Here is an 18,578-nt window from a genome sequence, read left to right as displayed (position 1 = left end):
TATTTATTTTATTGAAATGTGATCTTGTGTGTACAAGGACAATTATTGAAATTTGTTAATGTTTTTTTTAATAAATCTTGTTTGAATTTCAGTTTCATTTTGTTCAAAATATCGTGATACGTATCGTATCGTATCGTGAACTCCGTATCGAGATACGTATCGTATCGTGACCTGAGCGTATCGTTACACCCCTAAGACGCATTGCTTGCAGTAGACTATGCAGTCATATTAGAAATAGGCTATCCACTAGGTGGCAACACCTAATAATTAACGTTATCACTCACTAAAAAATATTGGGTTAAAAACTAACCCAACAAGTAACCCAACTATGGGTTAACATAGCACCTTCCCAACTGTGGGTTATTTTTAACCCAATGGTTGGGTTAAAAATAAACCACAGTTGGGAAGGTGCTATGTTAACCCATAGTTGGGTTACTTGTTGGGTTATTTACTAATTATGACTATTAACTTTTATTCATGACATTATTTTAATATATAAAATACACTTTGTTTTCTAGATTGTTTATTTGTATAAAATAATATGTTTTAACAAATATATTTTAAATATAAATAAAATATGTATACAGAACACAAAAATTCAAAATGAACACTATTTAAACCTACAAAAGTGTACAGTAAATATTAAATTCAAAACCTATACATTTGCAAACAGTACACAATTAAAACCTATATTTAAAACCTTTGCAACCATGTTAACTCATACATAAAATATACAGAACACAAAAATACAAAATGAACACTAAATGAAAAACTATGTAAATTCATAACATTAAATCCTTCAATAAATAAACATATCACACGTACAGCAGGCGCTTGAGGTCCGCAGTGAGGTCGGCCACAGGTAGGAATAATGGAATAGGACTCCGGTTCTATTTTGTGGGTCAACACTGTTGTATGCATTGATGTGTTGTAAACATACCTTAAGTGATAAAACCACAAATATGTTGGACCTAATGATGATGTTCAAAGTTCTTAAGGAGGCAGCAGTGTTAAAGGAATCCCTCTTAATAGTCAACTTTTGAAGTGGATCCCAAAAAAAATATATATACATAAAAAAATTTGGGAGTTCTCTTTGTCCTCAAGGCATAAAGTCATGTGGATCCTGGCTTGTCTCACTGCTCAGGTAATCCATTATATTAGTGCCAACCTTCAAAGAATAAATAAAGTTTAGTTGGCATGCACTGTGAAAACATAAGCAATGTAAAATTATGTAAAAGTTACACTGAAGCAGTGCTGTACTGAATTAAAATATAGTCACTGCATTACACCTGCTGTTAAAGGGTTAATTCAGCTTCCCAAAGAGCACAGCGTTAAGGGAACAGTGGATGAAGTTTCAGGGCTCGACAATAAGGACTGCCCGGGGCTAGTGTGAACGATGCTCGGGACAGTAGACGGAACGGTCACTTGTCTGATCAGGCCAGTGTTGTAGGGTATGCAATATATATCGTCTATGTCTATGATATCGCAATTGTTGATTGAACGATCTGAAATTATCAAGTATGTCCCTCAATTTACAAAACCAAACAAAAACACACTCATTGAGCGCACGCATTCAATATGTGACATAGTCTAGTAACAGTTAGGTTAGACTAGTGCGCGTGCATATTTAGAGTGTACGCTTTCACTGCGTGTGATTTAGTCTATTAAAATGCCTTTAGAATGACCCAGAATTCAAGGTAAGGGGCAAAAATGCTCCAGTATATCCTTTATATTTATATCACTTAATATAGTTAACCAATATTACACAGCGCCATTTTTCTCCAAATATCAACAATTTCAAATGTGATATTGATTTTATTCGGCGTACAGTTTAATGAACAATAACTTAATATCAATGGACTTTCATTTTAGACACTAAATAGCCTGTTTCACTCTATTTTGCCAACGAAAATAGTTCCAAACAAAGTCCACAGAATTGTTTTGCGTCTCTGAGCAACACTTCCTGAATTGCCGTTTTAATGAATCGTTTGAATCTCAATGACTCGCTCATTAGCAGGGACCTGCTGCCACCTACTGGCAGGTTTAATTTCAGGTTTAAAGTGTCTTTTCATTTTTTAAATAATTTCAAATAACCCTTCTGGGCCATAAAAATTTTAGTTGCGTGGACTCTTAATGGAGGGACAGAAATTTATTTAAATATCTTTAAAAATATTTTGATTTGCGTTCCAAAGATCAACAAAGGCCTTATAGTTGTGGAACAACATGAGGGTGAGAAATTAATGACAGAATTTTCATTTTTGGGTAAACTAACACATTAATAGGCAGAATCAATATGTACAGAGCAGTGTAATTTATCAAAGCTAATTTTGCAGTGTTGCTTTTACTTACAGGGTGATTGTCAGTTAAGCTGTGCTTCATTTCAGCACCATTTTCCCATCTGTGAGACATGGCGATGATGGCAGGACAGTGGGAAGGGTTTTGAAGGCAGTTTCTCCATGGCCATCTTTGAAAGACAAGTTTAAACAAATTGCATTTATACCACGTGTGTGTCGACAAATTTCACAAGCATGACATGGTCAATACATTTTTTCCCAAAATAAAACAACACTCCACTATTCTGAACATCATTATACTCAGCATTCCATTTCTTCAATAGTTTTTGTTCCAAAGGATCAAATTCATGCAGTTTGTTGAGGTGTTGTACGTCTAATGAACACATTAGCTTGGCTGTGAGGACTTCTTGCGTTCTTTTGATACTAAATCGTTGTCAGTCATTAAACAACTTGGATTCTGTTTAAATTAAAACATAATGTATTAAAATGAAGGAAGACTACTGAGAAAAAAAAAAACAAAAAAAGAGTAATAAACTGTACCCCAGTGTTTCCCAAACAACCTGGTTCTGTAGTAGCTCTAGCACTGCACATTTTGTCTTTCTAATCCTGATTTAACTTACCAGCTTGTTAACAGAGAGACTCCAAGGCCGTAAAAGGGTGTCAGATAAAGAAGACATCAAAAATGTGTATTGCTGGGGATAATCTAGGACCAGTTGAGAACCACTGTCATCCAGCAGCATAAAACTTTCATCCACTTCTTGCTCTGTGTATAAAACAGAAAAATTAAATATTGACAGTATTTTAAAAAATGTGTCACTTATTTAAATAATTACCTTCAAATGTTTCCATAAATAGCAGGTTGTTGTAGTCTTTGCTTCACAAATTATTCCATTTGTCTAAAACACAAGTATAAACACATTTAGTACAACACAAATGCAAGAACTAACATAACGTTAGCTTCATAAGAAATAATAGTACAAAGATGCTTCAGATACCCCTGTCATACATTTACATGCATTACTATATAGAACATGCATTATTAATATACCACATTTCTGCAAATAGGGTGAAGTCAGGTTAAGTGGGACACTTTTTGGTAAATTGCATTTTAAACACCCTACCAGATTAGCATTTAGTGTTACTACAGTAAATATAATAAACAGTAGGTTACGGTAAAAAAATATATTTTATCTGGCCAAAATATATTTTAAATATATGGTAAATATATGTAACAAACAGTGAAGTTCAATGAAATATATTTTTGAAACTGAAAATATATTTTGTTTCAACCTTCATATACTTAAAATATATTTAAACATGTATTTCAGGGGCAGGAAAAATATATTTATATATAAAAATATATTTCAGGGCGCAAGAAAATACATTTCCAATCTTACAGTCGACAATGCAAATGTGCGTGGAAGAAAGCCTTGTGAACAAAACTATCCATTATGTTTGAAGAATTATAAACACTTACAGAAAAACATGAATTTCCACATATTTTCCACATTGACACTTTGTTCACATATCTTCCCAAAAAATACAGATAGTGATCATGGCACCTCACAAATGTGTGTTTTAGTCTATTACTTATTAATTAATTCATTTATTTATGAATTTAATTGTAATTTATTGTCAGCTGTAATATAGCGTTTAGATCTACATCAAATACAAATAAATAGATTAATAAAATCGCTAGATGTACGATGTCATCTGTGACGTAATTTGAATGGGAAACCACTAGCAGCGCTCACGGACTTCTGGAGTACTGCGCATGCGCGTCATTTTGAACTGTAACGGTCGTCAGTCAACCGGGAGTTCTCGGAGTAAAAGGTAAGAGCTAACGTTATAACTTTATTTTTAGTCGTCATTTTTCACATATGTAATGTTTATTGCTACTTTGAATGTATAATGTTTTATTGTCAAGGTTTTTTTTTTTACTTTATTTGTCAAATTAATGCCCCGTTTGTTTATTTGCTCACATGAGACGCATTTGATATTTTCAGATTTCCGTTTTAAAGTTAGTTGTTTTTAATTTGGACACTAGTGAAAACTAACGTTACACACAAAAAATGTTTAATATTTTTTTTAAATTTCAGCTGTAGAGTGTTTGGGAGACCGTGCTGCCTGCTGTTGTCGATCTATGATGCTCCTGTCACTGATAGTGGAGCCTGTAATGTAAGTTTTTTTTTTTTTTTTTTTTCTTTTGCTAAATTTAATGTTTTACTAAACTTGTTAATTAGGCACACGTTATTTGCTCGTTATTAAAGTTCAGGCATATGCTGGTTTGGCATTAATGGCATTTCATACGCTCAATTTTTCTACTATTATTATTATTATTATTATTAATATAGCCTTACTATAATATAATTTTTATTCACTTTCTGCTGAATGACAAGCTGTTTTCGATTATCCAGTTGAGCCAGTGATTCAGTAAGTTGCTTGTAACAGAAGATGCTTATTTGTCACGACTTACAGGTTTACATGTGTCATTCATTACTGTAAAAAAAAATCTACTTTTTATTTTCAGTAGCAGAAGCAGAGACGGTTTGTGCAACAGCAACAAGGTGAGAATGATGAGACACTTTTTAATTAAGCACTGTTAAGCAAATTATATTATTTTATTTGTGTAATTTATGAATTGATATGTTCTCTGCACTTGTGTTAATATCTGTTTCTGTCTGGAACAGGTGCGGGTCAAAACCCATCTGTCAAGACGCTTGTCCACTTGCTGTCCGCCCCACCAGCCCAACGATTGTGCTGGAGAACCACAAGTCACAGGTACAGGATAATGTTCATAGTCAAGTCATCTTCATTTCTGTGGCACTTTATACAAAACAGCTTCACAGTAATAAACATGAAATAGTCAACATGACCCTAGTTGAAGTGAAACACTAGGTGTGTGTTAGAAAAATACTAATATTTTAAAGTCTGTACATCCAAATGATTCCTCAAGCTTTAAAACACATCACAAATTACAACATGTTGACTTTGAGCCCATATTGGACAGTTGGCAAATCTGTAATGTAACAAATTTAACATAACAGTATTTTTCCAAAAACACACCTATTGTTTCACTTCAGAAGAAGTTGATTAATCAACTGAGGTCATGTGGATTACCGTCATGTTCACTTTGGTTTTTGACCTTCTTGCGTGAACACACAGAGATGGATTATTTTTCTAAATATCTCTGTTTGTATTCCACAGAAAAAGAGAATGTCATAATCAACTGGAACAGCATGAGGGTAAGTATCCCTTTGTTAAGTTAGCTTAACTGAGTGACTTTGTGATATTCCACTATCCCTTCATTTGTAAAAGTGAAAATGCAATGCAGAAGTGTAAAGAAAGGCTAATTCGACCTCTCCTCAATCATCAGTTTCTTTACTGTACTGTCTAAAACTATGCCCATTAAATATCTTTAAAATCCAGTATACCTGTAATTGTTTTAGTTCCAATGTAAACAAAAATATCAGGAAATCCAAAACTAGTTAGAAGACAAAGTGCATGCCCTCTGTACCTGTACTGATGTTCAGTTATTGTGTTTTGTCTTTTGTAGGAGTACAGTGGTAGAGACAGAGAAGAAGTGCCCTTGATGAGGAAACCATGGCAGCCATATATATGGTAAGTCAATACTTAGTGAAAGGAAAATTTACTAGAAACATAAAGTTAAAAAAATAACTGATTTTTGTCTCACAGTCAAGAAGAGATTTCCAAATGTGTCCAAAGAGGCTTTGAGGATTTGACGTGGGGAAACTGAGACTTCTTGAAAGCAAAAAAGTTATATTTGTTTGAATATTGTAATTTTTTGAACATTGTAAAGTATGTTCCTTGCTGATTATTATTCAAATGTTCATGTGTTATAGACAACAAATAAAAGTTTTTCAAATGTGACATGTGAATGTATTTTCTTGGGTTGAAATATATGTAGGGCAAAATATATTTTTAAATGCTTTTGTAAAATATATTTTTAAAAAATATACAAAAAATGGCCAAAAAATACATTTTAGGAAAATATATTTATATAAATATATTTGAAAATATATTTTTTAAAAATATACAAAAAATGGCCAAAAAATATATTTTTAGAAAATATATTTATATGTGAAAATATATTTATAGCGAATATATTTTTTGGCCAATTTTTGTATATTTTGAAATATATTTAAAAATATATTTGAAAATATATTTTTTTACCGTATGGGATTTATCGATAACTACTCATGAACTAATCGTTCATTGGTTGCACAATGTTTTTCCAGCTTTTGCATAGAAGCTGTTGGGAATATTGCGCTTTTTAATCTTACAGTATCTTAGATTTTAGCTAATTCAAACAGCCCTGTTGTGGTGCTGTATGATCGAGGATCGAGGACCGAGCTCGCGCTGCGTAGGCCGAGCTGATAAACGGTCCGTGCGGCGCGGCGCGGCACGGCTCAAACGGCACTTTCGTTCCGCATTTCTAAAAGACCTCCTACAAAAAAAGTACTTTTTTTAAGTCTGAAGCTCAAATTTAGTTGTCATGAAAGATTATCACGAAAACCGTAAAACATGCGTAATATTGGATAGTGATTACTGAGACCTAACGATCTTCCTTAGTAAAAATATAAAATTCAGTTTTAGAATATACAATGTTTCACTACACAATACCTAATGTTATAAAAGTTTTATATACGAAAACGACATGCTTAACTTCATAATCAGGCTGCAGCAGCTTCTTTCCGTTGACTGTCCATGGACCGTTAAAATTTGAACCGTCACGGGATCCGCATTTAACCCAACAGATGGGTTATTAATAAAAATAACCCAACGATTTTAAAAATGACCCAACATTTTTGGTAAATAACCCAACCTAATGACCCAATATGTGTAACCCAACGGTTGGGTTAATAAAATAACCCAACGTTTTTTACTGTGCACCATCGGGGGGCTTTTTAGTTTTCCAAATAAATGGCCATGCAGATTTTATATATTTATATTTATATATTAAATTAGAATTAAACGAAATTTGATAAATGTCTGTGAATCATTAAACAAATCCCAGGGGTTTAGTTTTAGCCTTACATAAACAAATAGCAGAATAAACAACAGAACATGAGGATTCCTCATCATCACGCACCTGCAGCGCTTCTGTGAATGGATAACAAAGGATTCAATTATAGTATAAAAGGAATAAATAGCCTATGTCTATGCGCGAAATTTATTTCACTTAAGTAATTATCATATTACCAAAATGAAAGGGGAAAAAATGCGACAATATGAGTGTCGGTTCATTTTTGTGAAGTTCACAGAAAGGAAACCGAGACGGAAGAACATTTCTTTGTTTATTTTACGAGCAGTGTTTTGTTTTTATTGTGAGTGTACAAAAATAATAGGCCTATTTAACCCTTCACAGATTCGAATGGTGTTAGGCTACATATCCTATTTGATCATAAATGTCTGAGTATTTTAAGTTGTTTCCGCTTTTATAAGAAAATTCAAGTGAACGTGTCGGCGCCTCACGCACACACAACATCAGTTTTAGTAACTTGACATCACAACCTGTTAACTGTCAAAATAACATACATTCAACCAAATATATAAAAAGTTATACTGCTCATTTTAAGTAGTTTGTGTAGGCTAAAAGCGTTTAAATAATAAATAAATATAGTTTAGCCTCCAAATCGTGAATATTGAAACATTTGGATTTGTGTCAAATTTCAGTTTCAGTTCAGCTTTAAATTAATTCGTTTTGGCTTAATATTTATATATTATTTTTGTCATAACTAAAATAGCTATGTAGCTGTAATTTTGATCTTTAATGTTTGATCTTTACATATTCCCTCAATCTTTTAACCAAAGGGTTATCATTTTTCAAAATTGCTTACACTACTTATTTATTGTGATTTATTCTATTTATTCAAAATAGAATAAAATAAAAACTGTAGTTTTTTTTTTTTTTTTTTAATCTGTGCTTTTCATCCGTTCCTCTGCGTGGGCAGTTTCACTATGCATATTACTACAAACAGCATTATAACAGTCTGTGTGCTGAACATTTCTGAAATTAATATTTCTGTGAAATACGCGTTAGGTTGCACAGAAGAAAGCCGATTTATGATATTTACTGATATAGCGGCAGAGGACTGTTATTTTGTTGAACGAACTGAAGATGACGCCATTGGCTCAGATTTGATTGACCAAATCGGCTGAAAGGGGCGTGTAATGACCGCCCACATGTGGAAAACGAGTTTTGAAGTCGTGTTTCCGTTTTCTATCCGTGACCCGAAAAAACGAAAATCGAGTCAAAATCTCGTTTTTCTGTTTTTTTTAACAAACGAAAAAACGGGAAACGACTGTTTTCTCGTTTCTGCGTATTTCATTTCAAATTGGAAAACAAACTATCAAAACGTACACGGACCTGGGCAGCGTTTCCCAAAAGCATCGTAATCTTAAGTTGATCGTAGCTCCATTGAAACCAATGGAGCTACGATCAACTTAGGCTTACGATGCTTTTGGGAAACGCTACCCTGGTTTGTTTTCCAATTTACCGTTTTCTCGTTCCAAATACGCAGAAACGAGAAAACGGTCGTTTCCCGTTTTTTCGTTTGTTAAAAAAAAAAAAAAAAAAAAAAACGGAAAAACGAGATTTTGACTCGATTTTCGGAAAAATGGTAGAATATCTGTTATAATGAGCAACCTTGTTTCAATGATCTACAACATAATTCCTTTGAGCGCATCATCAAGAGCTGTTTCATCTGTTTGAGCCATTATCAACTGTTATCTCTTTTGATCTTCCTTTGACATCTGTTTGATCTTTATGAAGTACTCTCTCATTTCAGCTGATGCTTGTCAGTTACAGATAGAGATGTAGGATCCTTATTTATAGTGAAGATTTCTTCATGTTTCACATATGAAGTATAAAGAATTCTAATCAGGAAAACAACCAGGGCTGCGTTTCCCAAAAGCATCGTAAGCCTAAGTTGATCGTAAAAACGATCGTACGAGTGATCTTAATATTAAGGTCTGTTTCCCAAAAGCATCGTAACTTAAGTTGCACTTGAAAATGATCGTAGATCTACGAATGCTCAGGAGTAATCGTTAAGCCCTAAGTGCATCGTAAGAAGACAGAGTTATGAGGTCACCTACAGGACAACCGGCAGATTACACCTTTATTCAAGTGCAATGTGTATAACATAGCTAAGGTTTTGACTGTATTCCTCTTAAATCCTCTTTGTTGTTTAATATGAAAAGAAAACGGAAGAAAATAAAAAAATAAAAATACACATGATGTCATAAATGTCTGCAATAAAAAAATTGTCTGTACACCTGTAGAAATTGGCTAGATGAAGTACATAATTTGTACTACTGTCACCCTATATACCCTTTATATAGGCTTTATATAGGCCTACCACCCATGGCCTAAAGCTCTATGAAATACTATAGGAGTTCTTCCAAATGTTTCTGAAGTGACTGACTTTTTTCAACTATAAACTAAATTTTAAAACATAAACAAGTTTAGATATTAACTTCAAAAACACTGAATCACAGTTTGATTGATTTCACACACACACAGACACACACACACACACACACACACACACACATATACATACATATATATATATATATATATATATATATATATATATATATATATATATATATATATATATATATATAACTATAATTAATTTAAGTTAAATATAGACACTATAGTTAATTTATGTAAGTGAGAATGACAAAATAAAGTAAACTGTGACATATTATGCCCAAAAATTCTTCATACAGTGGACTACCAGTAAAATTGATACAAATTTGGAACCAAAAATTATTCAGACACTTTGAACTGACCATGTTTTGCTAAAGTGTTCTTTGAGATCTTGTCATATTTTACTACCATTAAAAAAAAAAAAAAAAAAAAAAAAAACTATAGTGAATAATCTGTAATAATGAATGAAATGTTCAAGGTGTCTGAATAAATTGTGGTTTGACTGTGTGTGTATATATATGAAGACTTCAGATGCAAAAGCCTCTAAGTGCCATCTGAAATTTTCTTATAAAATGAACAGTTTTATCAAGCTTGTAGGCCTATGTTTATGTTCAGTTATTTCACATTAATGGAAAAGAAAATGACCTATTAATTGCCATTAAAGTGAAATTACTGAACCTAAACATACAAGCTTGATAAAAATGCTAATTTTAGAAGAACATTTCAGACGGCACTTATAGGCTTTTGCATCTGAAGTCTTCACATACATATATATATATATATATATATATATATATATATATATATATATATATATATATATATATATATATATATATATATATATATAGCTTAAAGAAATTGTCTGAAAATTACATCTTTGTTTAGCTCTACCTCCTCCAGAAGAACATTAATTTAATCTTTTTGAAAGGTATCTTTATTTATTTATTTATTTTAAACCACATCAGGTGACGATTATTAGGTTAAACGTTAAAGGATACGATTTTATAAGGTAATATTCAGCACTTGAGAAACGGACAGCGACTCTTAAGTAGCACATAGAGCGCGTTCTCGCGCGTTCATGTTAAGGGCATTTTTGGGAAACGCACGTGGAATTGCAGCGAGCGTTCGTAACCTCGCACTTAGAAAGCGCTCTTAAGAGCTAAGATACATCGTTATTGGGAAACCCAGCCCAGGTCTTGAGGCTGCATAATGTCACAATTGACAAGGAGCTTTGGAGAATAATTTATTATTTCTTTGGATTTATTTTATCTTCAGTATAGGCTTAAGTTTTGAAAGGATGGCATTTTAAAGGATGGCATTGGTACTGTTTCAGTCCTATCCTTATATACAAGTTTATCAATACTTGAGTATACAATATCAGTTTGTAAATGATTATAAAATATTTTATTATAAAGTTTTTCTTTTTTTTGATTTGGTTTGCTTGACATCTCTCATTTGTAGGAACATAAAGCATGGTGGAAATGTTGTAATAGGATTCATGTGATATGAATGCTTTGCCTCTTTTCATTTCTATTTAATTCTATACATTTGGAAGCGGTAGTTCACCGCAAATCTGTTCCAAAATCTGTGTTTCTTTCTTACCTGGAAAAGAAAAGAAGCTATTTTAAAAAAATAAGTCACTTGAGTCCCACTGTTGTTTTGCCACACGTTCAGATGAGAGATAATCCAAATATGAGAGCAAGAGACCAATTCATCCTAGAGGATCTTAAAACATTGTGAGGCAGCGTGTTTAAAGAAATGTAAAACTGATCAACAGGTATGAAGTTTTCCTATGGGGGCCGTGTTTGTTCAGGATATTCATTAAAGCCATGATATTTCTCCTAGATTAATTTAGATCGCGTTTACACTTTGTTAACACATATTTGTAATGTCCCAACTTTTCTTGATTTGGAGATATATCCAAATCGAATTTTCGTCTTTGGGACTGAAAATTCGATGTCCAGTGTTTCAAAAATCACACTGAAACGTGGACACATCTGACCTCAGCATACATTTCCACTGTCTTTTGGACTATCTGAGATGGTCCAAAGCTTTCTCCTTGTTTAACAGAGATTCAAGTTGCATTTCTTGATGCAGTGGCTGACTTTAAATGACAACGGTTTTCCAAAGTACTCCCTAACCAATTTCTCTGGATTCCCTGAATCTTTTTGCAGTATTATATGGTAGATGGTGAAAGACCTAAGTACTTTGCAATCTTGCATTGAGAAATGAGATTTTGTGAATTGTTTGACAATTCTCTCATGAAGTTTGGCACAAAGTGGTGAGCCATGATGACCAATCTTTGCTTGCAAAACAGTCTTTGGTGGATGTTCCTTTTATACCCAAATACGATACCCTGACATAATACCAGTTCACCTTCCTATTGTGGACCATTTCAAATCCGTTTAACTTGGATATTCTGTAATCTTTTCAAAAGATTGTGTTGCAGCCATCCAAATTAATTGTGTTTTACAAAATGTCCCAACTTTTCTTGATTTGGGGATATATATATATATATATATATATATATATATATATATATATATATATATATATATATATATATATATATATATATATGTATATGTATACCCACAAATAAAGAAAAGAATAATATAGCATGAAAGTATGCTAATGTGAACAAGGGTGCCATGTGTGTTTGTACAGGGTGGTGCGAGAGTTTCTGGGGGAGAAGGAGGTGGAGCTCTCTTTGATTTTTGATGCTGTGGATGAGATGGACATGGGCAACTACACCTGTAATGTGGAGAACCACATTGGCCGTGGCAGTGGAAGTGCCATCCTGCAGAAGAGAGGTAAATCATTTGGAAGAATTCCATATGGCCCATAGATGTTCGCATGTTTTCAGTTCAGCCATAGAGACAGCAGTAGATCTGGGGGATATTCCAGAAAGCAGGTTATGCGACTTACCTGGGTAATTTTACTCAGAGTAAGCGGATAATCTCAAGTTCTGGTTCTAAAACCTGAGGTAACTTTTAGGGTAAGTAGCCATAGCAACATATTTTTTGAACATAACCAGCTCCTCAGCAGGTAGCAATGTTTATTTTACTCTAATTCCTTTTTTTTTCTTTTTTCTTCTTCTTCTTTTTTTTTTTTAATTCTCATCTCGCACATCGTGGATCTGCACTCAAAAGGTAGCACTTAACAGTTTTTTTTTAGTTCAATCATTCTTTTTTAATTTATAATTTGCATCAAACAAATAATATAAACCTTGTTCAAAGTAATAAAAAAATGATTAAAGATTAAATTATCTGATTAAAAATTATTACACAACTGCCCCGTAGGTGGCCATATGCACTATGTAAATCGTCATTAAGCAAAAGAAGAAGAAAGCAGTATGGCGTGCTTCTTCTTAGCGTCCACTTGACGCTTGGTTGACAACACACATTTAATGAGGATGTTAAAATAAAAAAAAATCAACTTTCAGGTCATCGTCAACACCACTGATGTGACGAGTAGACATTGAACAATAAGCATGTCTCAGCCAGGTTCGTCACTTTTTGGGGTCCCCTTGAAACATTTGTCTGTGCTATTTGTACACGTTGCACGTGTATTTGGTTGCATTGTTATAATTTTTAGCAGTGCTTTTGTGCTGTCAAACTGATGATGTTTTCTTAATTTACTTTTTGTAACAACCCCTTGGATCCGAGAGCCTCAACTGATGTGTGACGTTTCTTTTAATTCACCATGCATGACAACGCGATGTATTCAAACAGCATCTTTATTCCGTATACCATGCAACGAATCACAGCACCCCACAGCACCGTGAAAACTATATATAAAACAAAATAAAAAAAAACAATTCATGTTCAAATAAACACATCAGATAAGCATCACAAATATTACGTTACAACGAACTTTCATTGATACATTCATTAATCAACATACCTCGCTACGCTCTCCAAGGAGTGCAAACCAAATATGATAATCCTTTCGTCATGTCCAATTCAATTCCAATGATGTAAAGTATAAAATCCGTGTTAAAAGTATAGGCTCAAACAGACAATCAGCGTCTAATAGTCAGCGTCTAACATGCATGTCCACCCGCCATCTTATTATGCTCATTAGACCACCTGATCACTATGGCGTCTGAGAAGGACAATTTCAATGCAAATGCTAATGAGTTTTTGGATCACACACACACACACGAGGTACAGCAATAGACATTTAAATACAAAGTTCATCATATTAATAAATTACACAAACATCAATATTTCATAACCCAATTCATGCTTGCTTTTGCATCAAGAAAATAAATAACAGTAATTTAAATGGTCCTTTACACTCCCACCAATCATGCCACGATAAAGACAACCTCATTTAATACATACATGATTTCAAATCTTAAGGGCCATTAATAATCAACCATATGCAAATAAGTGTAAAATTACATTAACATGATTAGGTTAAACATACTCAAATGTGTTTGTTAGTAATTTTCTACTGCATGCATCTTTCACTTTCAAGCAGAAGCACCAACTTTTGAACTGGTCTTTCAATAACTGAGAATTTAAATTGAGAATCATGCTTTCCCAATAATCTCCGTTCACTAACTCGCACTTTTACTCTTCGCACTAATTCATCACGGTCCACAGTTGTTTCCAGTATTCGTCCCAGCTGCCACTGATTTCTCGGAAGGAAATCTTCCTTTATCATTACTACATCATCCACCTTGAGATTACGCCGTATCCTGTGCCACTTTTGCCGCATGGATATGTTTAACAGATACTCTCTCTTCCACCGACTCCAGAATTGTTCAATCAGATATTGAATACGGCGCCAACGCTTGGTACCATACACGTCCTCTCTTACAAATTTCCCTGGAGGCGGAAGAGCAGTCTTTGACTTCATTTGAATCAGATGATTAGGTGTTAAAGGCTCAAGGGAATTAGGATCATTTATTCCATCAACTGTTAAAGGACGGCTGTTAACAATGGACATGGCTTCATACAAGAGTGTTCTGAGAGAGGCATCATCAAGTCTTCCCATGCTTTGAGCCAAAATAACATTCAATACATTTCGGATGTCTTCGTACGTATCTGGCGCTCCCAAACACCGCAAGCATGACTTGCTGATGGAGAATTAAAGACAAACTCACATTGCTTCTCAGCCAAGAATGTCTGCAAAGCATGATCAGTACATTGTTTTAATGCTTCCTTTAACTAATTTCTGGCTCCGATGAAGTTTCTGCCTTGATCGCAATAGGGTTGACACACAGCTCCTCTTGGGCTAATAAAGCACCGCAAGGCATTAATAAAATAGTCTGTGGAAAGATCTTCCAGCATTTCAAGGTGGACAGCTCGGGAATAAAAACAAGTGAATATCAGACCGTACTTCTTGTACTCTTTACGATTCCTTTTACCAATAAACGGTCCGAAACAATCCATTCCACAATACGTAAATGGAGCGGATGCTTCAACTCGCTCTTTAGGAAGCTCCGCCATACGCTGTTTTTCAACTGGACGCCTCACTCTTCTGCATTGCACACAGCTGTTTATCAACTTAGCAACCAACTTGCCACAGCCAATAATCCAAAAGCCATTTGCTCTGAGCTCCATCTGAGTTTGGCTCTTACCTTGATGACATATTTGAGAATGGTAATGTAGTAAAAATAAGTTGAGTGATATGACTATCCTTCAGCAGAATGAACGGGTGCTTAAATTCTTCACTGAGAGAAGAATACTTGAGTCGTCCACCAACACAAAGTATACCCTCTTTCAAAACTGGATCAAGAGTGAAAAGAGGATTAGAATGAGGTAGACTTTCTTTGGCTTGAAGCACCTTTATCTCTCGACTGAATGCCAGCTGTTGGACAAGCTTTATTACTGCCTTGGCAGCACTCTCGCGCTCTTTGGCTGTCACAACATCCGGACTCTTACTTTTAGACCCCAATCTCTTAATTCTTGCAACTACTTTAAGAAGTGTTGTCCAAGATGAAAACCTTGACAAACGATCAAGCATTTCTGCACAGTCATTACTTCTTGTAACAAGAACTTTAGCAGCTTTAACCTCTGGATCACCAACCAATAAGTCAATAGTTGGAATGTATTCCTCAGAAATTTCTTCCTTCCACAAGAATTCAGGACCTGACAGCCAGTTTGTTGACAAGATATCAGAAGCACAAAATCCCCTAGAGGCATAATCGGCAGGATTTTTTGTTGTATCAACATAACGCCACTGGTTCAGATTGGTGTTTTCTCTTATCAGCTGAACTCTGTTCGCGACGAACACATGAAACCGTCGTGCTTCATTATTGATATATGCAAGAACAACTTGAGAATCAGTCCAAAAGAACTCTTCATCAATCGTAGTATGAAGCTCTGACTTCAGCAGAACACTCAATCTGACTGCTGTCACAGCAGCTGAAAGTTCCAGACGAGGAATACTTGTGACTTTAGATGGAGCAACTCTAGCCTTAGCCATGATGAGACTACAGTGGACTCTGTTCTCTTCGTTCTTAAATCTCAGGTAAGAACACGCACCATATCCTATACTGCTGGCGTCTGAAAAGTGGTGCAATTCTGTTCTCACAACCTTGCCAAAATCTTGTGGATGATAGCACCGTGGAATTGAGACTTCCCTCAATCTTTGAAGACCCATCTTCCATTCCTCCCACCGTGGGTACAAATCTTCAGGAAGCAAGTCATCCCAATCAATGCTTCTGCGGCACAACTCCTGCAGAATAAACTTTCCATTTAAAATGAATGGAGCAGCAAACCCCAAGGGATCATACAAAGAAGCTATGACTGACAGGATGCCACGGCGTGTGTCGGGCTTATCTTTCAAGTTTATGTTGAAACTGAAGCTGTCACTTTTGATTTGCCAATGAATGCCCAGGGCAAATTCCACAAGGGCTGAATCTGGATTAAGATCAAGATGTTCTACACTTGTTGCTCTTTCGGTTGGATTTACACAGCAAAGAGCTTCACTCTCATTTGAATTGAACTTATGAAGACGTAAGCCTCCTCTTTTACATAGCTGTTGTGCTTCAACTATCAATTCAGATGCTTCTTTGATCGTAGGAACACTCACGAGCCCATCATCAACATAAAAGTTGTTTTCCACAAATGAAGCTGCATTAGTATAACACGTCTTGTATAACTGTGCAAGATATTTAAGGCCGAAATTAGCACAGCCCGGAGAAGAGGCAGCACCAAATAGATGGACCATCATCTGATACTCTTTAGGCTCCTGGTCAAGATCTCCATGCTCCCACCATAGAAACCTCAAATAGCTCCGATGGTCTGGCTTAACTAGAAACTGATGGAATATCCTTTTAATATCGCATATGATGGCCACTGATTCTTTTCTGAAACGACAGAGAACTCCCACCAGTGAATTGATCAGATCCGGTCCTTTGAGTAAGGTGTCATTCAAGGAGATGCCACGGAATTTAGCTGAACAATCAAAGACAACTCTTAACTTGCCAGGTTTCTTTGGATGATACACCCCATGATGAGGGATGTACCATACAATATCTCCCGCAGATGCTTCTGGGGCTAACTCCGCATCACCATTTTTGATCACCTCCTCCATGAAGTCCTTATAATGATCATAAAACTGGCGGTTTGTCTTTAACTTCCTCTTCAAATGCTGCAAGCAAATGATGGCCAACTTCTTATTATTTGGTAAAGTGGGAGGACTACAGTTTTTAAATGGGAGAGGTATTTCAAGATGACCATTCTCCTTCTGACAAATGCCCTCTCTAAGGAGCTCTGTAAAACGCACATCCTCTTGAGAGACAAATTTACCTTCAGAGCTCCTTTCACTGAAGTCTGACTCCAGAACTCTCAGTATATCCGCAGCTGATGGAACTGGCATTTCTCTTACTGCAACTCTGTGCACAAATCTTTGACCTCCTTGCCTATCCAGATGAGGATTTGCTGCTCCTATTATACTCCATCCCAACTCAGTCTTTTGTGCGAATGGCTCATTCTCACCACCTATAACAACTTCAAGAGGAGCCAAAGCTGAAGGACAATTATATCCGATTAGCAGTCCTACATCACAATCTTGAAGTGATGGCAGTTTATTTACAAGATGTTTAAGATGAGGCCACTGCAAGGCTGTAGCTCCAGTAGGAATACAAGACATGTCAACAGGAATGAAGTCACGTGTATATGTTTGCTGCAGCATTATGTGTTTTTCAAAATGAAAACCTCGGACTCGCAGCCCACGCACACTTTGGCTAGCTATTATTGTGTCTGTGGCAGTCAGTGTACTTAGCTTCAATTGCAAAGGTTGAGTATGTACATTCAGCTTTTGAACAAGATCTTCCAAAACAAAGCTCGAATCACTTTGCGTATCAAGGAGAGCATATGTAAGCATTTCCTTCTGGGGCTCATTTACAGATGACAAAAAGACTGGTACAATACTAGAGGTGGCAGAAGCATTACGAATTAGTGCATGAGACAAAACTCTATGAACTTCCTGACCAGTTTCTCCTTCTGAGGAGGTAGAAACTCGATTTACTTCTTCCCCAAACCTCCTCTCTCTCTCCTCATGTAAACAAGTTGGATGACGTCGGCCACACGTTCCACAAATGTGTCGTGTTCTACAATCTTTAGTAAAATGTCCTTTCCGTAAACATCCAAAACACAGATGATATTGATGTATAAATGTCCTTTTATCTTCCATTGGCTTAGAAGCAAAGACTGAACATTTTGCAACGCCGTGAAGCTCTTCTTTGCAAACAACACATGGAAGCTTTGGCTTAGGAACAAAGAGACTGTCTACAGTCTTAGATGTATGGCGTTTTCTTTGAGCACTAGTACTAAAGGCCTTTGCTCTTTTAGGCAACT

At 35.2% G+C, this 18,578-nt stretch overlaps 1 protein-coding gene across 1 annotated transcript in view; it reads left to right on the top strand.

Moving 5' to 3' along the window:
* Positions 1-18,578, top strand: part of il1rapl2 (interleukin 1 receptor accessory protein-like 2) — a 347,852-nt gene that overhangs the window by 301,334 nt on the left and 27,940 nt on the right. Inside the window, exons 7-8 of the mRNA XM_067402543.1 lie at positions 12,427-12,572; positions 18,345-18,350. Of these exons, the coding sequence (XP_067258644.1) occupies positions 12,427-12,572; positions 18,345-18,350 (152 nt within the window). The remainder of the gene's footprint in view (positions 1-12,426; positions 12,573-18,344; positions 18,351-18,578) is intronic.

Source organism: Chanodichthys erythropterus, chromosome 1 (assembly GCF_024489055.1).
Source record: "Chanodichthys erythropterus isolate Z2021 chromosome 1, ASM2448905v1, whole genome shotgun sequence".
In the NCBI taxonomy this organism is placed as follows: domain Eukaryota; kingdom Metazoa; phylum Chordata; class Actinopteri; order Cypriniformes; family Xenocyprididae; genus Chanodichthys; species Chanodichthys erythropterus.
Note: the sequence above shows the minus strand (reverse complement) of the source record. Positions and strands in the feature narration are given on the sequence as shown.